Source organism: Artemia franciscana, chromosome 5 (genome assembly GCF_032884065.1).
Source record: "Artemia franciscana chromosome 5, ASM3288406v1, whole genome shotgun sequence".
NCBI lineage: Eukaryota > Metazoa > Arthropoda > Branchiopoda > Anostraca > Artemiidae > Artemia > Artemia franciscana.
The window spans coordinates 14,995,440-15,020,455 of record NC_088867.1 but is presented as its reverse complement, the minus strand read 5'-3'; the positions used below and the strand labels follow the sequence as shown (position 1 = coordinate 15,020,455).

The window sequence follows — 25,016 nt, the reverse complement described above, 5'->3', positions numbered from 1 at the left end:
AACTTTTCTTTCCGTCTTTCTTAGCAAACTTCGTTTTTTCTTTCATCGACTCTTTAGATAAATTTCATCTTTCATTTTATTACCTTTTTCTGTTTGTTTCATTCTTTCTGTGACTAGTATTATCTTGTGCTGTATTTTATCGTCCTTTCAGCTGACTAATTTTATTACCTCCAAAAGCATAAAAACTTTGATGTCAATATTGTTTTTTCAGATTACTGAACGCAAACAGAATTAGCTGTGTGAAGGGAGGTACATTCCGAGATCTAATAAATCTCAATATACTGTAAGTAATTTTCTCTTCTTATAATATGGCTTTTTCTTCCTTTTGAAAAGATTAATATTCAATTAGAAGCCTGTACAGAAAAAACTGTAATTACGAAATTATAAGGCCGTATAGAGTAGGTTCTGAATTAGGGTTTTCTATATTCCTGGGTTATTGAGTATGGATTTAAAATTAAGGCGGAAGCAAATGAACTGGGGCTTCATTAGTGGGGGGCAAGGAGGGCTTTTCCCCCCAGGAATTAAAAAAAATATTATACAGCCCATGCCCCTTAACTATCTGGATATGAACCCTTCGTGTCCCCCCAAATAAAAATAACGGAGATTCGGCCCTGTAAAAAAAGATGGGGTTATTGACAAAATAATAAATTACAGTTCGGCGGAGAAAAGATACAACAACCGTAACGCCATCTAGCGTTACGGAGCAAAATCTGTGATGCTCGACGATTCCATAATTGTTAATTCGAACAAGAAGTGTAACTAGTGCAATTTTCGGGGATGAAAAGCCGATGAATTTTACCAACTGACCGGTCATTTTTATCGGAATCAATATTTTGTGCACTGCTATAAAATCGGTTAGACTGTAGCAACAATGTAGTAAATGCGCCAAGATTGAGCAATCTTTTTTTTACACTAACCGAACTTAGGGAGGCCTATAAGGGAGGCGCTTCCGACTTGAACTTATATACATCACTATTCTCTTCCCCAGAAAATACCCCCATGGTTTTTGGTGCAGTTGTAACATTTAATAAATAAAAAAGGATGATAAGACCGGTGCATTTATTAGATAACTAAGTTTATACCTGTTTTTTTGTCAGCATTTGTCTCCAGACTTGCAACATTCATCGCTTTTAGGTCTTCATCAGCTAATAGCTGATAAAAACATTTTGTAAATCCCTAACTAATTGTACCCGAACGTTAAGCTGCTTTTTAAGATAAGCTTTCCTATCGGCTTCCTTCGAAGCTAGTGAGCTGGAACACGCTCAATTTATCAAAGGGGCTACGGACTTTTCCAAAAGTGCTCAAACATTTTGTGGTGAAGAAATAGAAAGCTGGTTAAAATTCTGCAAATGGGGCAAGGGTAAAAAAAAAAAAATTTTTTTTGCCAGATAAATTCAACGGTTCTCTGAATTTTGCCAAAACTTGCCTTTTTTTTATTAAACGTCGAAAAGAGAAAAAGAGCGGTGGTTGGTCAGTGTCTTTTTCTTTATTAGTTGATGGTTGTCCATGTCCGCATCTTTAAAAGGTGATGAATTAGCTTCAAGCACATATAAAGGTTTTTTGAGGGGAGATCGCCAATAACAAAAAAACAAATATTGTTTTATAATTTGAATAAGGAGTGCTCATAAAATATTGAAAATTTTGTGTTTTGTGTGTGAGTGGGCTAATCAGGGATGTGTCCCTTTTTCTCTTCCCATCCATAATTGGCTTAGGAGATTATTGAAAAACACTTGCTCGAACATACAGGATTGTAAAACATGAACACTGAATGTAAACCCTAATTGGGCGATCTTCTAAATTTTGATCTTTCGGAATAGTCCTTTCATAAAAAAAAAAAAATACAAAAAAGGTTTTATGAGACTTATTAATTACAAATTTCCAAAAATTGTAGAATACCATTCTCCAGTATCATTTTCAGTATACTATTTTAAGAAGAATATGTTAATACAACATGTAATTTACATTTTGTAATTATCGGTTTTTAGCTAAATTTAAATGCAAGATCAAAAGTAGCTAACCCACCTAAAGGAAAATAGAAGACGTACCAAACGTAAAATGATTTTGATTGGGTACACACCAACGCAGTTGTGCGTTTCATCCTTATAACTACGCAGTATTTAATTTATTTATCATAAACAAGTTAAATACATTTTTTTTCTTCACGTACAAAACTAAATAACTTCTTCGAAACGAACTAAATAGCAAAGTTAAAACATACAATGAACATAATTTGTCCGAAATAAGAATTGGGCTGCCACCTATCAGCCGCGTTTCTTATGTCAGATTTTGACTCGTGCGGTACTGAAAGTATGTTAGTATGTTGTTACTGTTTTCTTATTCATTATTATATTTTTAATATACTGAAAGTATGGTAATGAAAGTATTTTAGAAGGCGAAAAATGCAGCCGGCTGATAGATCCGGCTTTAAATTTAAAAATGTAGTCAGTTATCGCGCTACTGAAAGTATTTTAGAAGGCGAAAAATGCAGCCGGCTGATAGATCCGGCTAAATTTAAAAATGTAGTCAGTTATCGCACTACTGAAAGTATTTTAGGAGGCGAAAAATACAGCCGGCTGATAGATCCGGCTTTAAATTTAAAAATGTAGTCAGTTATCGCGCTACTGAAAGTATTTTAGAAGGCGAAAAATGCAGCCGGCTGATAGCTGCGGCTTCAAATTTAAAAACTTAGTCAATTATTGCGCTACTGAAAGTATTTTATAAGGCGAAAAATGGAGTTGGCGAATAGCTCCGGCTTTAAATTTAAAAATGTAGTCAATTATCGACTGCCTTCATATTTTGGGTAATTTGTGTTTATTATTAGTTAAAATATTCGTTTTAAAATTCGTGTGAAAAAGTTTTTTTTAGTCTTATAGCATACGTAGCCATCCTTAAAAAAAGAAGCAGCAATCGTATTTTAAAATCACTTGGTTACTTGAAAATTCATAGCGATTGCGGCTGACTCTTAAACAAGTAAACATATAAAGGAAGACATCTAAAGATTTAATATACGTCATCAATCGGTACAATAAGACCGATAACCATATAAGGTGTGTGAGAGTTAAACCTTTTTATGCAACAATTAAATTTTGTTTCAGGCTGATCATATGTCGCGTAAAACTAATTTATTTGACTGAAGTTCTCTCCTTAAGTTGACTTTTACTTACAATTACTATATAATTTTTGCATAAGCATTGATACCTCCAAGTTGTTCCTTCTTTTCATCAGTAGTAAGAAACTAAGAATCGTTTTGTTATCTTTGTGGAATATTTGTTCAATGACTCGTTCAGTGAGACTGTACATTCCTCCACTTGAATTCATTAATAGTTTCTTAGACTAACCTGTCTTTCCATTTAATTGAAAAAAAAAAAATAAATAAATGACTGATAAAGCTTTTATCAATGAAAAAAAATTAGAATATATAACTACAAAATACATGAAAATGACATAAGGATATGGAAAACATTCCATTTATAAATCGAATGAAAATATGTATGTCGCATAACAGTAAAACTTTTGATTAAGCCAGTGAAAAATTAGCTTAAAAAATTTCAGCTTCACGCCCAGAAACCTTGTTAAGCCAAAAAAAGGAAAACTAGATATTCAGCCAAAGAATAGAAGAAAATAAGATAAAGATATGAAAAACTCTATAGATAAAGAAAACAAAACAAAAAACCAGTAAGAAAAACCAAAAACTGAGGTATGTAAACAAACTCCGGTAAAAGCCTAGAATTGGTGCTATTGAGAAGGAATAAGAAAACAATTGTTACTTCGTAATATGTAGAAAAATCTTAGCTAGCAAATCTTTAAAGTAATTCGTCCATCCCCCCCTCTAAGGTACAAGTATATAACCCAAATTTTATTTTCCCATAAATTCTGCCGTGTGTCATTCTTCTTTCAAACTTTATATCCGTAAATTGAATCAATGCTTACAAAATCAAAAAAAAAAAAAAAAAAAAACACAGGAAAAATATACAATATGGGCCATATTAGATAAAAAAACAAGTTTTTTCAACTGAAAGTAAGAAGCAACATTAAAACTTAGAATTAACAGAAATTATTACGTATATGAGGAGGTTTTCCCTCTCGTCAATACCTCGCTCTTTACGCTAAAGTTCGAATTTTGCTCCAATTCTTCTATAATGACCCCTGGATCACAAAGACCGTTTAATTAAAATAAATAGCTCTTTTGAAATTACTGAAAACACTTTAGCGTCAACATCGAGGTATTGACGAGGGGACGAACCGTTTCATATACGTAATAATTTCCGTTCATTTTAAGTTTTAATGTTACTCCTTACTTTCAGTTGAAACAAATATATTTTATTTATTTATTTTTTGATTATTTTTTAAATAAGGCTGGGATATCCAGCGCCCCCTTCATAGAAATTATCTTCCCCCATGAAAAATTGCTCCGTGAATAGATCCCCACACGTAACCCAATCCAAGCCCCCCCCACCCGAAAAAATCCCCTTTAAAATGTCTCTATAGTGACAAATAACAAATATTCTATGTAAACAATGGGCAAAGTTCATAACTTGCAGCCCTTTCCCCGGGGACTGTGGGGGATTAATTCGTCCTCAAAGACATATTTATAAGATATACTGAACAAAATGACTATCTCAAAGTTTCAGTCCGCTGACTTTAGAAAAACGAGCGTGGGAGGGGGCCTAGTTGCCCTCCACTTTTTTGCTCACAAAAAAGGGCACTAGAACTTTTAATTTTCCTTCAAATGAGATCTCTCGCGAAATTCTAAAATACAATTTTCAGCATCTGTGCAGATGGGAGCTTGAAACCTGTACAGTAAGGTTCTCTGTTGCGCTAAATCTGGTGGTGTGATTTTCATTAAGATTCTATGACTTTTAGGGTGTGTCCCCCCTTTTTCCAAAATAAGGTAATTTTTCTCAGGCTTGTAACTTTTGATAGGTTGAGCTTTACTTGATGAGGCTTATATACTTAAAATTAGCATAAAAACATGATCCTTTTGATCTATCAATTGGTATCAAAATTCCGTTTTTTAGAATTTCGGTTACTATTGAGCCGGGTCGCTCCTTACTTACAGTCCATTACTACGATCTGTTTGATGTTTGCAAATTAGGGAGTGGGGGTGGATAGAGATAAAGTGCTGTAGAATTACTTTCAAAACTTTTAATTAGAGTTTTTTGCATATTATGTAGTAAGAATTGTTTTTTTTTATCATGTTTCCCCCTCAATGGCCTCAATTCTAGGCTTATATCCAAACTCCTATTATCTATTTTAATTCATTGCTTGGGAGTTGTCGTTCCCTTAAGTAAGCCTGTTTAATAGATGTAACAGATAAAATGTTTATCTGTTTTTTCTTCTTGAATCACCTGCAGTAAATTGATATGTTTTTCTTTGGTTGTAGTAAAGCCGAGATAGAGCCAGGGACGAATGTCCAGTAATTAATTGTGTATAAGGTTACAAATAGGAACAGGTCAAGTTTATAATGAAGTGATGTTTTGCTAGATGTATCGTTCCCGTTTGTCTATCGGTGATCTAAATTTGATCTTATTCAAAATTTCTTTGTCTAATAGTCTAAATTCTAACATTTTTACGGAGATTTTATATTTGACTAGGGAGATTTTATATTGTCATACATGGACGTAGAGAAAATGAGGAGGGGGAAAGCCCCTTATCCCTTCACTTGTCCAAATGGAAAAAATTACAAATGAAAATAATTACCTTTCATTGATACATTTATACTCTATAAATTAATTGTTTATTATTTTTTGCGACTGATCCCGTAATTTTTATACAATAATTAATTGCCTATATCTATATTATATCTCTTGCACATTTTCTAATAATGTAATCATTAATTAAATCAATGATAAACTAAGAAGGAAATTCTGGAAAAATGGCACCTTCTATTTGACATAAATTCTTTTATTTTAATCTTACGTTTTGTTATCAAGGACATTGCATGAGAAACGCATTACTCTAAACAACAACTTAGAGATTTTATCTAAATAAAGGAAGCTCAGTTGCATGCTCACCTGTTACCTTTCCAATTTTAGATTTATTTCTCAGGTTTCCTTTTTTTATTTCGTTGACTTATTTCCTTTCAAAAAATCGCTTGCAAAATATTTGTTTGTGTCATTTATCTATATTTTGTAGCTACTGGAGCTCGCGCTCATAATGCAAATTATTAACTACTAATGGTTTGATGGGAAGGGGGAGGACTCTTTTTTTAACTATAAAGGTTATTTCTAGTAGCATTGGAAACTTGAAGAGTAGTATGCAAATTGTAATATGCATCACGTTAATCTAAAATTATAAACTGGAAAAATTAAGTAGAAAATTACGTATTTCGAACAAAAAGTTGCTAAGTATACTGTTTTTTTTAACTTTATATTTTAAATATTTCGTCCTATTTCTTTTCACGATGTTACACTTTTTGACCCTTCCCAAAATATGGTTGAATTCAGGGTCGTATCCAGTGTTTTTGTTTTTTTTTTTGGGGGGGGGAGTCAATTTCTTAAACACATCGAACGTTTGTTTATATTCATTTTTGTTTCGTTTTTGTGAGTTGGACAAACATTTCAAGGGGGATCGAACCCCCACCCTCCCACCTGGATACGGCCTTGGTTGAACTATAAATAGCATATCTTTACATGTGACTAGCGTTTCATAGAACTTGACTCTGTCCCAAGCATTATTTAGGAAGATTTTGTGAAAAATGCATAATATATATGAAAATGAGTATAAAGAGTGTTTTAAAAATCTCAAATTTTTTGAACTTCCATGGATAGGTCCTTCAGTCCCTTTACCGTTAGTTTTTTGTAAGCCAGACCTTTCCCATATTGTTCTCTAAGTATGGTCTACACCGTGGAGGCATTCCCAGCGAAGAGTGACAAGTATGGAAGCTACGATTAATTGACGATCTATCCGCCTATTCTTGACTGATCATTTTCCTACAAGATGAAAATCAGAACATCTTTCTTCACTGAGGACAACGAAGTGAGTTCTTTCGTGACAATTTCTTGTGGAACTGTAATTAGTTTAGAATGGGCGGATAGATTTTGAATAAACTACAATGTCCAAAGAGCAGTTTTAAAACAGCTACAGATGACTCTACTATGTAATTGAATATGACAGTTTTTTTTTTTAACTGAAAGCAAGGAGAAACATTGAAACTTAAAACAAACTGAAATTATTCCGTGTAATAAGAGAAGGGCTGCCCCTACCTCAACCCTCGCTTTTTACGCTAAAGTCTTGAAGGTCTGTGAAAATACATCTAATTCAAATTAAACAGTCCACGTGCTTGAACAATCTCTCAAAGAATTGTGGATCCCCCCTCCGTATCCAGAATAATTTATATTATTTTAAGTTTTAGTTTTGCTTTTTATTTTCGGTTAAAAAAATATTTTTTTTTGATTTCTGACCGTCTTCGAATCATGCCAGGACATTTCCTCCCCATCCCCTTTATGTAAAATTTTCCCCTGGAAATTTACCATTGGAAACCCTCCTTCCCAGTGAAAATTCTCCCCGTAGAAAATAAAACCTAAAATTTCAAAATAAAATAACCAATAGTAAATACTACATATGAAATAATGGGCAAATTGCGTAACTTATAACCCTTCCCCCGGGGCTATGGGGGGTCTTTTCATCCCCAAAGGCATAGTTATCGGATCTTTCAACTATGTTGAATCGAGTGGTAATCTAAAAAATTTGATTAAATATCTGGACAAAAACGGAGCCTGGGAAAGAGACTAGTTGCACTCCGATCTTTTTGGTTACTTAAAGATGGCACTAGACCTCATTATTTCTGATCAAATGAGCCGTCTTTCGATTTTCTAGGATCACTCCTTCGAAACTAGCATCCCTGGAAAAATAAACACGCATCCCAGGTTTTTCTTTTGGCAAAAATGCAAAATTTCATATTTTTGTATAAAGAAGATTAAACTCTCTACATCAGGGTTCAATGGTATGCTGAATCTGATTGTGTGATTTTCATTAAGATTGCTTTACGTTTCAAGGTGTTTCCTCCTTTTTGGAAAATCGGACAAATTTTCCCAGGCTCGTAACTTTTGATGGATAACATTAAACTTAATGAACTGTATATATTTCAAATCAGAATAAAAAAGACAATTCCTTTGATGTATCTATTTTTTCTAAGACTTCCGGTTACTATTCAGCCGAGTCACTCCTTACTTACAGTTCGTTACCATGAACTGTTTAATCATTGTGTTTCTTTTTTTCTAAATATTGTTCTTTCATAAAATCTTTAATGGTAATGAACGGCAAGTAACGGTAAAGTTTTGAGACTGCTAGTAGTTGACACTAATGTGTAGTAAGGAGTGTGAAGTAAGGAGCGACCCGGCTCAATAGCAACCGAAACTCTAAAAAATGGAATTCTGACACCAATAGTTACATCAAAAGAATTGCATTTTAATGCTGATTTTAAATATATAAGGTTCATCAAGGTTAGTCTTACCCATCAAAAGTTACGAGCCTGAGAAAATTTGCCTCATTTTAGAAAATAGGAGAAACACCCCCTAAAAGTCATACGATCTTAACGAAAATCACACCATCAGATTCAGCGTATCAGAGAACCCAAGTGTAGAAGTTTCAAGTCCCCATCTACAAAAATGCGGAATCTCGCATTTTTTGCCCGAAGACAAATCAGGGATGCGTGTTTATTTGTTTTTTTGTTTGTTTTTTTTTGATTGTATCGACTCAGTGGTCCTAGAATGTCACGAAAGGGCTCATTATAACGGAAATTAACAGTTCTTTTGCCCTTTTTAAGCAACCAAAAAATTTAGAGGGCACCTAGGCCCCCTCCCACGCTCATTTTTTCCCCAAAGTCACCGGATCAAAATTCTGAGATATCCATTTTATTCACAAAGTCGAAAAACCTAATAACTATGTCTTTGGGGACGACTTACTACCCCGCAGTCCCCGTGGGAGGGGCTGCAAGCTACAAACTTTGACCTGTGTTTACATATAGTAATGGTTACTGGGAAGTGTACAGTCGTTTTCAGCGGGATTTTTTTGGTTTGGGGGGGAGATCTGAGGGAGGGGGGTTACGTGGGAGGATATTTCCATGGAGGAACTTCTCATGGGGGAAGAGACTTTCAATGGAGGGGGCGCAGGATTTTCTAGCATTATTTAAAAAAAACAATGAAAAAATAAATATGAAAAGTCTTTTCCACTGAAAGTGAGAAGCAGCATTAAAACTTAAAACGAATAGAAATTATTACGCATATGAGGGGTTTACCTCATCGTAGTACCTCGCTTTTTACGCTATAGTATTTTTAGTAATTTCAACTATTTATTCTACGGCCTTTGTGATTCAGGGGTCATTCTTAAGGAATTGGGACAAAATTTAAGCTTTAATGTAAAGAGCGAGGTATCAACGAGGGGTGAGCCCCATCATATACGCAATAAAAACATACGAGTATAGAAGTTCGCTACGTAATTTAATTCGTAAGTTACTTATATTTTTTACTTATGAAAATGTTCGTAAAAAATTATAAGTTATAGTTGCCTTTTTAAGTAATACAAAAATTGGAAGGCAACTAGGCCTCCTTTCTCGCTCCTTTTTTCTCAAAGTCTCCCGATTAAAACTATGAAAAAGCCATTTAGCTCAAAAAAATTAATATGCAAATTTCTTTTTAATTATTTATGTACTGAGAGCCAAGATCAAAACATGCATTAATTCAAAAACGTTCAGAAATTAAACAAAAAAAAACAAACAATTTTTTTAAGTGAAAGTAAAGAGCGACATTAAAACTTAAAACGAACAGGAATTACTCCGTATTTGAAAGGGGCTTTTCCTCCTCAACGCCCCACTTTTTACGCTAAAGTTTGACTCTTTCTCTTAACTCTACTTCTTAAAACAGTAAAAAACTTTAGAGTAAAGAGCGGGGTGTTGAGGAGGAAAAGCCCCTTTCATGTACGGAGTAATATCTGTTCGTTTTAAGTTTTAATGTCGCTCCTTACTTTCACTTAAAAAAAATGTTTTTTTTTGTTTAATTGCTGATAAGACCGTATTCCCTGATTCTGCCTCTGCATCATCTGCTTAGATTTTGGTTCCTGGCTTAATCAAAAGGCTCTGGTTATAGATCTCAGTGCTATCAGCCATAAATACCAAGAGCAATGAAATTGGGACTTGATTGTTTGGAATGGTTAAGTGGAAAGTTACATAACCATCTTGTCAAGCTTAAAAAAATTGGGAGTTCAGTTTTTAATGAAAAAGACCGGATGAAGTTATTTTGGTAGAACATCAAATTTGAAAGGAAGAAACGCGGGTGAAAAAATCAGTAAAAACAAGTTAGAAATATATGGCACTAAGCAGCTGAAGTAGGAGTAGGCTACCTTTCCTTTGAAGTTGTAAGCTGTTTTCGAGACTAAAAAGATTGCTAATGTTTGAGTGATTTTGACCGAAAAGCCTTGCCAAATTTAACTACGTTGTTTTACTGATTTATATTCTGGGTTGACGTGGCAACACGGACAAAATTTTGTAATTAGCTAAAAACCTCATAATTTTGAAAACAGTCAAAAGAAAAATTCTTAGAAAAGTGAGGTTTTAGGTATAAATAGACCTCTGATGAGCCCAGCTAGCACAAAATGTTTTTATTTTGATGTCCTTGATACTTTAAGTGCTGATATTTCTATTGTTTTGCCCGATAGAACATCAAACACAGGGCTTTAAGGATATTCTCGCCTAAGTTTCAAAGACCAGAAAGTGAAGATCGGTTTTTGGAAAAAGCTACATGAGAAGTAATATCAAAAATTGAGATTTTCTTATGAAATTGTTTTCTTTCAAAAGAAAACCCTATTTTCAAGAAATCAAAAAACAATGGCAAAATTACGACCATTTTTTTTTATTTATTTAATTACTTCAGGTTCAAGGTGAAACCTGACTGCGAAATTTTGCAAGAACTTACCTTTGGTCTTAATTCTATCTGATCCACCCATTTTCGACCAATCATAGTCTCACAAGGAAATGTCACCAAAGAGAACACACCGCTGCCACCAGTGATGAAAGATCTACAGATATTTTGTCTTGCTCTACGCTCTATGTAGTCATGCTTATTGATTAACTGGGGTATGGAAATAGGACAGGGATTTGATGGAGAACCTTTAGGAACAATTCAATCAAATATGATGGTTGGAAGACAATAGAGCAATCATCACTTGGGTTATTGACTGATTTAAGCTGTATGTTTATCGACTGTACATGAATTTTAAATCCAAACTAATGAAGATATCAATGTTACAATGGATTTGAGAATCTCATCTTGTTATAAACATTTCATATGCTTGATAAAAGTACCAAAAATTGCAATTTTTGATTCTAAAATAGAGTATCTTCATGATTTTTCGTAATAATATTTGCTCTTTCCCGCATTTTCTGTGTAGTCTATTCCTTAGCCTATAGCGTATTAAAATTTTGTTCGGCCATTTTTATTACTGTTGCTGCCATTAAAAACATTTGAATTACGGTAAAGAGAGTAGATATTCAACTGCTTTTTTCGCAGGCACGTAGCCTACGTAGAAATTTGTTTTAGAGGACGCACATTTTCTGACAAAAAATTCAAGGAAAAAATGGGAGAATTGTGTGAAAAATGGAAAACAAGCAAAAATTGTAAAAGTTCGTTAAATTCGTAATAGTTTCTTTGCTGAAACAATTCATTACATCACTTAGCGTGGGCTACTTTTACGAATAGATTTATTGTTTAGAGTTCAGAAACAATATCTACTCATTATTTTCGAAATGAAAATGAATTTTAGAAAGTATTCGAAAACGTCTCATAAATAAGTAAAAAAGTTCTTCACAAAAACAAAAATATTAACGCTTAAAAGGTTGTAATTGCTTGCTGTTGTTTTCTAAGTACAAAGTCCTAATATGTTAGTAGCGAGTTTGTAAAATGACACCAATTGTGGCAAGTTAATATAGTGTTCCGAACATAATAACATGACTTTTCTGCCCCAAATAGTCTATAGTTGTTTTTTCTTTTAAAGACGACTGGACCTACTGAATAGGCTCGTAAACAAGATTTTCTTTTCTGGTAAAGGGGGGACGTTCCGAAAACATGTAAAATTTGGATGATTATTCGAAAATGTGCAAGAAATTGCCAAAAAAACTGAAAAAATTGGAGACTAAGGGCGTTGAAGTGTTAGCCCAAAGGCCCCTTGCATGCAAAACGGATACAACGCTATTGATTTATTTTTTAACTTCGTAAAATATTAATGAACAGTGAAGTGATGCGCATCGTTGATGCATCCCATCAGTGATGCGCGAGGGGTTTCAGGCCCAGCTCTCCTAGATCTCGATATTTTTAGCTTGTTCTCGAATTTTCTGTAAAATTTCATAAACATCAGAAAAAAGTTAAAAAAAAACCGCAAAAACAGCCAAAAATTGTATTCTTAAATGTATTCTGGAATACCTTCTTTCGCAGCTGAGCTGTAACTTTATGTTCAATGTGAGATTAAACTTCTCAACAAAGCTTACTCTTAGTTTTCACTTAATATACGAAAAATTACGGCAAAGTTTTGAAATTTAAAAGTCCTTTTCCCTGGTTCACTCCAAAGGAGCTCAATCAGCTTAGAGCATCGTGTGAATTGGACTTTACTTAATTAATGCAAAGTGATTAAGGTGTATGAAAGGAAATCCTGACTATTGAAATTCGTACTTCCAGAAAGCTTCGCGGGCTTTGTGCTTTCAATTTAATATCTTAGGAATTAGCATACTTCCCTGTTTGTTTTGTCTATTATCGGAGCAGAGAAAATGACAGGTATTAATTGAAGCAACAGTCAGAAGCCTCTTTGTTCTGTTAGTTTCATGTTAACAAATAGATTAAGGGCCGTCAAAAACTTTCCTGGAGAAGGGAGCGAAACCAAAAGGCTTTTACAATTGGTATAAGGTTTCAAACTAATCTTTGCCGAAGTGATATGGATCAAACAATTCGTAGTAACGAACTGTAGTAAGGAGCGACCCGGCTCAATAGTAAACGAAACTCTAAAAAAACGGATTTTGATGCTAAAATATACATCAAAAGAATCAGATTTTCATGCTGATTTTAAATATATAAGTTTCATCAATTTAGTCTTTGTCATCAAAAGTTACGAGCCTGAAAAAATTTGCCTTATTTTAGAAAATAGAGGAAAACACCCCCTAAAAGTCACAGAATCTTAACGAAAATCACACCATCGCATTCGGCGTATCAGAGAACCCTATAGCAAAATTTCAAAGCTCCTATCTACAAAAATGTGGAATTTCGTATTTTTTTGCCTGAAGACAAATCACGGGTGCGTGTTTATTTGTTTGTTTGTTTTTGTTTTTTTTTCCAGGGGTCATCGTATCGACCAAGTGGTCCTAGAACGTCGCAAGAGGGCTCATTCTAACGGAAATGAAAAGTTCTAGTGCCCTTTTTAAGTGACCAAAAAAATTGGAGGGCACCTACGCCCCCTCCCACGCTCATTTTTTCTCCAAAGTCAACAGATCAAAATTTTGAGATAGCCATTTTGTTCCGCATAGTCAAAAACCATAATAACTATGTCTTTGGGAATGATGTACTCCCCCTCAGTCCCTGGGGGAGGGGCTGCAAGTCACAAACTTCGACCAGTGTTTACATATAATAATGGTTATTGGCAAGTGTACAGTCGTTTTCAGGGGATTTTTTTTTGGTTTTGGGGGTGGGGTTGAGGGGAGGGGGCTCTGTGGGAGGATCTTTCCTTGGATAAATATGTCATGAGGGAACAGAAATTCAATGAAAAGGGTGCAGAATTTTCTAAAATTACTATAAAAAAAAACAATGAAAAAATAAACATGGAAAAGTTTTTTTCAATTGAAAGTAAAGAGTAGCATTGAAACTTAAAACGAACAGAGATTATTACGCATATGAGGGGTTATAAAAATACTTTAGCATAAAGAGTGGGGTATTTAGGAGGAGATAAATACCTCGCTCTTTATGTATTTTTAGTAATTTCAACTATTTATTCTACGGCCTTTCTGATTCAGGGGTCATTCTTAAAGTATTGGGACAAGACTTACGATTTATGTATTAACGAGGGTACAAACCCCCTCATATACATAATAAAAATTAAAGAATATAAAAGTTTGTTACGTAAGTTAATTCTTAAGTTACGTATATTTTTTACTAATAAAAAAATTCGTTAAAAATTAAAATTTATAGTTGCCTTTTTATGTAACCGAAAAAAATTGCATGGCAACTAGGCCTCCTTCCCCATCCCTTGTTTCTCAAAATTGTCTGATCAAAACTAAGAGAAAGCCATTTAGCCAAAAAAGGAATTAATATGCAAATTTCATTTTAATAATTTATGTGTGGAGAGCCAAAATCAAACATGCATTAATTCAAAAACGTTCAGAAATTACATAAAAAAAACTAGTTTTTTTAACTGAAAGTAAGGAGCGACATTAAAACTTAAAACGAACAGAAATTACTCCGTATATGCAATGGGTTGTCCCCTCCGCAATCCCTCGCTCATTACGCTAAGTTTTTTCTCTTTGCCACAATTCTGATTTTTAAAACAATTAAAAGGTTTAGCATAAAGAGCGAGGGATTGCGAAGGGGACAACCCGTTTCATGTATGGAGTAATTTCTGTTCGTTTCAAGTTTTAATGTCGCTCCTTACTTTCAGTTAAAAAAACTAGTTTTTTTTATGTAATACTATAAGAATTGATGAGAAAGTGCAATTCACCGGTATAAGGGTAACTGGAACTACTGTTTGAATGAGAAATGCTATAGTCTATAATTGTAGGATAATATATGTAGTTTAAAACCGTCAGGGAACTTTTGGGATTGAAAATGGCCCCAGTAAGTAATGCGATGCTTTGGCCACCACGCTGAGCAGTTGGGTTCTTGTTAAATATCTCGACTCCACCCAAGAAGTGAAGTTAGGTTAATCTTCATGAAATATACCAAAATATAATGAAAATACAATACCTTAGAAACAAAATTACGGAAACTACAGAAGAAAATTGTGGAAAGCAGGCCACACAGAACACATTTTGTTAAATACCTAACTTAACCTAGTCTAATCACCTTTTTTTAGTAAATATTTAATAAGAAATACCTACATCGTTGTTTTTTTCAATCAGACTAAGCTAATTATAACCTACTGCCGACAGACAACCTGTTTTTTTTCTTCAGATTTTACAGATCAAAATTCTTGAGTTGGATCAGGATATTTAACAAGTACCAGCAGTTGGGTTTGAGTGGGGGGTGTACTTAGGAAGTGGGTGAGTGGGGGGGGGTGCTCATTGGCACCCTTCCTGCCGAGGGGCAAACTCCCGCGCTACTTCTTGCTTTTCGCTACCTTTTCTTGGCTGGATACCTTCTGTTTAGTCTTAGACACGAAGTGCAATAACAGATTTTTCCAAGATACAAAAAGAATAAAAAGACACGTCGTTAAATAATTTTGCGATTCCTTAAACTTTGATTCAAACTCAATTACAAACATATTTCTAAAATATCAAATATTTCAGATACGGAATATTTTTATTCCCATTTTTCAATGCTAATATTTTGTAAAATAATCCATCTGCTATATATAAGTGATTGTATCTGAAAGTTATGAGATACTGATTTGAAACGGTAGTACCAGTTTCTCTGGAGGGTGGAGATCGGATAAATTAGTGGGTTTCTGGGTGTTCACAAGAGAGTATACGTTTTTTTTCGCTTTTTAACTAAAGGTAAGTAGCTTTATCTCGTTGCAGAGATTGTATGCGGTCAATAGGCTTCATTAAAATGTGAATTCATTAAGATGTGGTTTCATTAAGGTTTGTCGTACCAAAAAGTTTTTAATTTTTTTTTTTTTATCAAATAGAAGTTATGTCTTACCAATACCCTGCTTTGTCTTAGGGCTGTAGGATCGATTCGTGACTTACAAGAAACTTTTTTTGGGATGGAGAGAGTAATGGGACTTATACAAAACAGTATGTATCACATCTTTTCTTTGTCGTCCGACACGCCTTTTGGCTAGTTGAATTATAATTATAATATTTCAAACAAATATAATTTTTGTAATTATGATATTTCAAACAAATATAATTTTTCAAACACAAAATTATTCAATACAAAAGTTCCATTAACATTGTTCTCCCTAAAACTCAATCGGCTTTCGTATAACTATGAAGATTAAGTTGAGTATTTTCAAAAACTTTCTAGAAGGTTTTCTCAAAATTTGTTTTTTTAAGTTTTCCAAAAACTTCTCCAAAACTCCAATTTAAGTATGATTGAGAAAATTCTGACCAATTTAAAAATTCTGGAAATACCAAAGGATTTTTTCTATACAATATTTCCGAGGTATTAGTATCGATTGGTATATAAAACGCGAAAATTTTCACGCTAATATCTCTTCCAGGTCCTTGTACGATAACAATATCCAGACTTTAAGTAATGGAACCTTTGATACGCTTGAAAGTATCCAGACCTTGTAAGTATGATTTCATATTTTGAATTCCTACCATTTCGTTCTTTCTAGTTTTACTAGATGGCGCGCATATACGTCTTTTTGGAGATTTTTTTGAGGTGACTGAGCATTGAGTTCACTAATTAAGTCATTTTCTAAGCAATTTTTTACATTATACTTTTAGCGCGATAGTACTAAAAAATTCGTGCTTTTTAGTATCTGGTAATACTTCAAATTAACTATTAGCATTTGGGCTTTCTTAAATACAGTCCACGTTTCTTACTGCATACTGCATTCAATTGAAATGACAAGCAATAAATAATTTAAATTTAACGCACTTATTATCACTTGAGGAATAGTCTAATTAGCTTTTCGCAAATAAGCCTTTTTTATACTTAAAAGAGTACATACAATGGGCTTTTGGCTAATAAAATTGAATTCTTCTCCATGTTTCTTTTTTCGGCTAATGTAAAATATAGTAGGAATTATCTAGGCCGATCTCTATAAGTACTTATTTGGCCTTAATTAATATTAAAGTACTGCCAAGCATGATTGAAATGCCAAGCGTGATGGAAAAAATTAAGTATAACAGATTCCGTTAAGCACATTGATATACAGTAAAATAAGGAAATTTAAGTTATTGAAATCGTTTTGTGGCACCATAGATGAATAAGATTAATTGCGATAAGCCATGAGAAGCTCGCTCGTTTTTTTTTGTGTCATCACTTATGGCGCCAGACCTCTAAAAAATTAAACCTTAATGTGTCACTGGTCAATGTTTTTGTTTTAATTTTGCTAGGACAAAATTTTGATCTATGTCTCCCTCACTTTGTTTCCAATATTTCTTTTTTGAAATTAATATCACTGATATTCTTTTTGTCCTTCATAATTAATGCGCATATTGTTTATATATATATATATATATATATATATATATATATATATATATATATATATATATATATATATATATATATATATATATATATTTCTGTATTTATCCAATGAAGAAAGATAATTATTTGAACATTTTAATTTAATTTGTTCATTTAGCCCCGTTTATGTTATAGCCATGGTATTCATATTGCTTCGTATTGAATATTGTATATTTGTGGTACATGACGTAGTATATGATGGCACCCTGAAACCATATTTGCTGCACAAATTATTGCACAAATTGCGCTGCACTATTACGCTCCACAAATATGTTGATACCTCAGAATAAACAAATAATGAACTAAGCAACGAATCCACGTGTATAGCATAATGGTATCGTTGACAGGACTTTCCTTCTGTGAATGCAATATCAACACTTGACATGGTATGCATTTGGTGTCCCTTGTTCTCTCCTCAATGGCGCCGAAGCCAATGTAGCTGTTGCCACGTCTAAAGAGCTAACCATAAATTTATACAAGATTTTTTTAAACCACTCTACCTTCTCATTTATAATTGCAATCAAACAAAAATAACTGCTTAGTCTTCTAATTAAGACAGTGGACTAAAAAAAAAAAAAAAATTATAGTCTTAGCTATGAGTTTTGCCAGTTATTATTTTTTCATTTCTTTAATTGTTAATTTTATTAGCAGTTAGTAACCGTTTTAAGTAATATGACTTGAACAACACAGACAGGCGTTAAAGTGCACTCTAATCTCTAATATTTTTACTTAAAGGGCTGGTGGGGGCGCTTTAACCCGATCAGTTAGGCTCAAGCAGCGTGAGAGCAGGTACGGCTGATTGGCATGGGAAGTCTAGCGTTTCAACAATAATTGATTTTACGTTAACTTTTTACTTTTTTTTATTTTTTTGTTTTGTTTTGCTTTTAATCTTTTAACTACTTTCAATAGTATCTGACTTATTACATTTTTTTCTTATTCCACATTATTCTATTATTTATAACGCAAATTTGGCAAGTTTGCTTGTGATAATCGTTTCTAAACTAAAATCTAATCTCCTTCTAAACATAAAGGTTCTAGGGAACCAAACCAGGTAGCCGCTAGGTAGCCACTCTGCAGCAGCACCAAGAACAAGACGACCAAGGTCATTGGTGACCTTGACTCTTGACTCTACCTTGACCTTGACTCCACAACTTTGAAAACCTGACAGTATTAACACCTTGTCAGATTTTGTTCTCTAGCCTTGCATCATTTTGGAAATTTTGTATTTTTTCTAGGCTTCGCCTCCCTTTTCATGTAAAATCTGAAGGTTTTAACTTCGGATAATCAATTTAATAGCTAACAATATTAATTGTGTACCTTATCCAGGTACTTCCTCACTTCACGCGTTCAGAATGCCAGCACACTTTTTCTTTTAAACTTCTCCGTCCTACCTCCTTTTATTGCCATATGGATTAATATTCCAGGATTCTCTCTTTTTCAAGTTTTTTTGGGCTTTTGATGCCACGATATAAAAACAAATTTATGACCCCTTTGAAATTCCTGTCATTCAGATTCTCGCACGATAGATTATGTGCCACGCTCTACAGAAACCACTTTCCATTATCCTTCTTTAGTATTCGCTTAACTATGTTACATCTACGAAAATTATGTTTTTGCCTATAATTTTTATATCATCGCCATAAAACTCGCCCGTCATCATTATTTGCAATAATGTTTATAAAAACATTTTTGACAATGGCAAAAGAATTTTAACTGCCTCACCAGACACAATTGATCCAGCAACCGAATATTCATAATGTGTTCAGGGTTGTAAATCTAAAAAAACCTATTTTAATCCCCGTAAAACCCTATAGGGTTTGTTTTATGTGCGTGCCCTTGTTTTTTTTTTATCGTTGAATTGCAATTTTATTGTGTTTGATTCTGTTGATACGGTTTCATTGTTCACCTTAGTGTGCGGAATGTTTGACTTCTCTTGTAAGGTGATATATGTCTTTTAAAGAGCGTTAATAACGATTTAGTGACATGTTCGCTAAATTTAGGTTTAAGCAAACTCTGAGCTCGCATTCCAAATGATGTAATTTGAATTTCTTCTCGTCAGTTGAATACTATGTATTTGTCTTATTTTTTAAATGCTTATTTTTATTTATATATATCCTGCAAATGAAAATTGCAAATTATTCTCTGGAGTAGTGAAAAATAGAAAACAAAAAATTAACGTAACAATATCATTGCCGACATATATTATACAACACACACCATCAAGTGCTGATAGTGCGGTAAAAGAATTTTTGAAACACGGTGATTGCGAGGCTAGACATAGATTACTGAAGCTGGAACTTGCTGAGAAGTTTGAAATGAAGTCTGAAGTTTGAAGATGTACATGAAATAGAAATAGACATTTTTGAATATTTAAGAAAAAAAGATAATTAATAACCTCTTTAAAAACCTCTTGTGTTTAACGTATGTTCAATTTTTATTCCATTTTTCAGTACAAGATAACTCACTTCAGTTCCTGTTAAGGTTGGGTTTTTAGTTCATTTTGAATTGTTCAGATTGTTTCATTGTTTGTATTGTTTGATAGACTAGGAAAACAATTTATAAATGATTTTTAAGCTGTGCCTTTTCAAATTCCGTTATCAATCTTTGAATGTATTTCAAAGCATTTCAAAACTATTATGAAGCTTCTTGTGAGAGATATCTTATTTTCCAAATTTACTGTTGGAATGTAGATCTGAACAGCAAAGAGCTTAATAAATGTAGATATAAACAGTCTGAGCTTGCTTTCAAAAGGAATTTTAAATTTTTTGTTGTCAATTTAATTGAATAAAAGATATTTGGCCATATTTTTCAACTGAAAGCCTTATTAAATATGATATTTTTTACAGGTTAATTATTGTTTCTTTAATTAATTCCTTTTATAGTTTTTTTTGTGCGAGAAACATATCCTTAAAACAAGAAGCTGACGCCCGTCAAAAACCATCATGAGTAACACATGTATGTAGTTTTCCATCTGTTTATAAATTCAAGACAACTCTTTTCAGATTCTTTATACAATTTAGAGAATTATAGGTTTAATTTATTTAAGTTATACAGATGAAAATAATCATTTGATACTAAAAATCTTGAGTCTTAAAATATACTGCATTTACTAACTCCATTAAAAAAAATGCCCATTTTCCCACAAGTTCACACACACAAAATTTTGGGAGGGGAGCAAGCCTGAAAAACATTTTCAGGGATAGGAGAAAGGCAGTGGTTTTCAAAAACGTCTTCTTTGAGAAAAGCGATGTTGTACTTGTTCTGTTGTGTTTTGTCATTCAAGATGAGTAAGCGTGCGGGGGCTTACGAAGTTTTTGTAGATTGTTTGCTTGTTTTAGCTATAATGCACCATTTTTTTGAAAAGAACGGTCAGAATGTCTTAGCGTTTGATTGACCACTTAGGTTTCAGGAAAAACCGTTTTTTTCGGAGTTTGGTATTAATCATTTTCTCTGGAGATTGCCCTTTGTGGTTTAAAAGACAAACAGAGGCTTTGACGCTAAAGCCTAAAATTATTTAAAAAGTGGGCTTGGTTAGATTACCATCTGAAAAATGCATTCATAAATTATGCAAGATGTTGTTCAAGATTTAAGTGTTTAAATCTCAGTAAAAACTACCTGATTTTGATCTACTCACAAATTTTGATTTGGTCTTAAAGTGCAAGAAAACTGTGAACATTATGGCTTCTTAATGTTCTTTGTGTCCATGTATTCCCTTGTATATGTGATTTAAGGATCTATTAAATGTCTTTCTTTTCGTAAATGACATACATTGGTACCTACAAATTTATTTATTATAAGAGATGAAAAGCGTAAAAAGTTGATTGTTTAATGACGTTATTTTTACTTAAAACGACAAGAATTCTCTAATCGCATTGGAGAGGAAGTAGGGCAGAATAATATCCAGTCTATCTTGTTTGTGGATACCCTCTAAGCATTCGTCAAGTTTTGTTTTACTTTAATAAAAATTCGCATGTTTTTTTTCATAAAAGACTTCTTGCACATGAGTTCTTTTTTTAAAGCTTAGTTCTTCCAAAAAGAATTATTCCAGTTTAAAGGGTTTAAAAGAGTAGATAAAAGAGAGGGGTTTTCTTTCAAAAAATCAGAAATATTAACATTGAAATACAGTTGTTTATATTTTGACCCCGCCCCCAAGTAACAGAAGTGGCTTCACTTTATAACAAAATAGAATCCCAATTAATATTGGAATAAATTTTTCGTAATTGCTTAGAAATTTTCTCATGAGAAGTACAACCAGAAAACAGCAATATTTCTTAAGGAATAAAAATGCTTCGTGCAAGAAATTTGTCTGTTTCATATAGGAAAAACGCTACAGAAAAGCATAAAGATAAATTTTGCCTAAAATAAGTAAAAATAAACATAAATATATTAATTAAATAACGAATAATGAGCTTAATAAATTATGTTTTTCTAGGCACTTAGCCCGAAATCCATTCCAATGTGACTGTGCGCTGACATGGCTTTCTGACTACCTCCATAAAAATCCTGTTGAAACGAGTGGTGTTCGATGCCACACCCCAAGGAAAATGCAAAAGAAAAGGATATCTGTTTTAAGAGAACTGCGACCCAAATGTACAGGTATTAATTTAGGGTTTGTGTCTTACTCAGTATCTTATAGTTGTCTAATCGTTTTGATTGAGATTCCCAATTCCTTGTTTGTCATATATTCCTCACTCCTTCTCTTACATTTATTTTTTTGCTTGTTTTGTGCAAAATGCTGCTCTTGGGATTGAAAAGAGCAGGGGGAGGAGGAGGGGCTAGTAAAAAATCAAGTGATAGGTGAATTAAAAAAAAATAGATGTGAGGCAATATGTAAGAAATTAAGGTTATTTTTGGGGTATGACGAAGGGCAGGACCAGTTGGTAAGTCTTTAAAAATAATAGTTTAGGTTCAAAATACCTGTATTTTTCCACAAAACATATTTATCCTGAATCAATTTCATGAAAGATCTTTTTTTCTTATACCTTTTTTTATTGTGTGCCAAGAATTATTCACCCTTTTTTCCTTTCACCTTTTTCTAATTTCTATTCTCCCCTGTCTTTATTCGTTCTCTTCCACTTTCTCTTTTTGTTTTCTCCCCCCCTCTCTATGGGGTAAGTTCAGCTAAATGTGTTTACCGATAGATATGGACAAATCGATTAAATAATGTAAAAATATTTAAGAACAATAAATACATTAGTCATATTTGCTTGAGTTAGGCACTTACAGAGGATGGAGAGGTCTCTGGACCCACCTCCCTTGGAATTTCATAATTTTAGCGACCATTCAGTAATTACGTATAATTTTTTTTTAAGTCTACTGGTATCTAAACAAATTAGGATACTCCCCTGAAGGTCCCCCACTGTGGAATAAATGTCTGCGTAGAGGCCTGAATAAAAGCTGAAAAAAGTATCCTTGAATTTAACTAGAGTGTTTCCATGATCATGGTAAACTGCATAAAACTAGCAATATTGCTTTTATGAAGAATCTGATTTTACGATTGACGCATAAAGTCAAGAAAGTTTCCAGGAAAACTTAAGAAAGTTTTCCATAAGAACCTGAAAAAGGAACAATTTATTTTTACTATGCATCTAAGAAAAGCTCTATATCTAGAAAGCTTCTAAAACAAACTGTCTCTTCCCAATTTATTTTTATTTATCGTCAATGTCTCCTTATTAAGTCTCCTCTTTTAATAAAGTTAATTCAGAAAAACATTGATAAGTTTGTTATACCAACAAAAGATTCAACCCGAAAGAAAGTACTAAATCCTTAACAGAATAAATTTTTTATAAGCCATTAAGACTCTGGAAAAACATAAAATATAATATCATGGCATACTTTTTAAGGGCTGGACAAAAAACACCGTTTTCAAGCTAACAATGGCTATATCTTTTCAATACAGGCATATTTACTGTGAGATTTGGACTTCAAAGATTATCGCATATTTGAACTTCTCACCAGCCTTTAAGCCAGTGTAAAAATATAGAATGTGCTTGATAATATTGGGGCACCCTTCTTGTGTGCTAATAATGGCTATATCTTTTCAAGTAGGTGTATTTGGTGCAAGCTTTGAACATATGTTTAAAGATTACCGCTCACAAATTCTCTTTTCAAAGTTCATGTTTCAAAAATTTAAAATACTTGCCAAGAAAATGCTGACTTTACTGTAAAAAAGGGTCCAGCTTATCTTTCGTGCGCGTTCATTCTTAAATCAGTTAAATAAAATGCCATGTCTGTCTAGTACTTAGTGTCAATAAAAACGTCTCCCAAAAACGGAAAAAAAGTCTTTTTGCCCAATTTTAGTCTTTTTATATTCTGCAGCAGACATCTATATTATCTGACAATTGTTTCTTTGAAATAGCATATTAAATAATTCGATTTAGAAAATAAAGAGCATAAACTTCCTTAGTGAATGTTTTAAAATACTTTATAGTTGTCAGGTGTCTGGTAATGAAATAGTAATAATTTGTGTTTGTTTTCTTTTTTGTTTGTTTTTATTTTCTCTACGCAGTCTGTTTCTTATGTTAGAAAGTGATTTTCAAAGTTTTATAAAAAGAACTAAGAATACTATAGCCTACGTAACAAACTATATAAATTCTCTTTTTTATAACTTGTTCTTTCCATAATTTGAAGTTCTATTTAAAAATTGTTTCACTTCAAGTATAGCACTTTTGGTGTAATATACTAGATGAAGTTACTCTTGCTGTTGTTTAATTTTTCTTTTATTATCTATGTCCTTTCAATTGCTTTATTATTTTCTTTAGATGTTCTTTTATCAAATTCATGTTTAATATTTTCTTTTTTATCATAATCCACAACACCTTCATTTAATCGATAAACTATTGATTCAGTTCAACTAAACACTTAATAACAGGCTCAAGATTACTTTAGTTTTGAACCCTGTGCTCAAAATGTCACGATAGATGGATCACAGTTGTCAAATATGCCCTCTACTCTTCCTAAGACTCCGTCAAATTATATAACTGGCTTGATAATATCCCATCACATACTATAAGGGCTGGGGAATTGGGTTTTCCAAGCTAAAAATGGCAATATTCTGAACAATTTTTTGACAAAGAAATTTCTTTTTCTAGATTAGCGCTCATTTTAGTGTTTGTTAAGCTTTAAGTTTAGAGTTTGACCATCGAGTTTTTAAGTTTGAAGTGAAAATCAAATTTTGAAAAAAAAATAGATGAACTTGTTCTTGCTTTATGTTAGTTTTTCTTATTTTCTTTCCTGTTTCATTTTTTGTTCTAAGTTTATTGCTGTTATTATCATAATTTAATATATGACGGTTTCTAAATGACAAGTTAGAATTCGTTACATTACTCTATGACGTATTTGATGGAAAAATACTATCTTGAAGAACTAATTTTAACTGATCCAGTGTTGCCGCTGTGGGACTGATCTCAGCTTGGTCATAGCTGAGACCCAGAGCTCGAATCAGCTGCAGCAATGCATTGTAGGTATCGGAACTTGATTTAAGTATTAGGATTATGTGAAAGTGTTTCCGTAAGAATCCAACAAGAAAAAGAGGAAGAATTAAATATTTTGTTATTAATATATTATAATAAATGTATTTTATATATATATATATATATATATATATATATATATATATATATATATATATATATATATATATATATATATATATATATTGTATATATATATATATTATAT

The 25,016-nt window shown here is 32.8% G+C and overlaps 1 protein-coding gene across 1 annotated transcript in view; it reads left to right on the top strand.

Moving 5' to 3' along the window:
- The window catches only part of LOC136027684 (protein slit-like), a 184,324-nt gene that overhangs the window by 1,850 nt on the left and 157,458 nt on the right, over nt 1-25,016 (top strand). Inside the window, exons 2-4 of the mRNA XM_065705131.1 lie at nt 212-283; nt 16,354-16,425; nt 21,769-21,932. Of these exons, the coding sequence (XP_065561203.1) occupies nt 212-283; nt 16,354-16,425; nt 21,769-21,932 (308 nt within the window). The remainder of the gene's footprint in view (nt 1-211; nt 284-16,353; nt 16,426-21,768; nt 21,933-25,016) is intronic.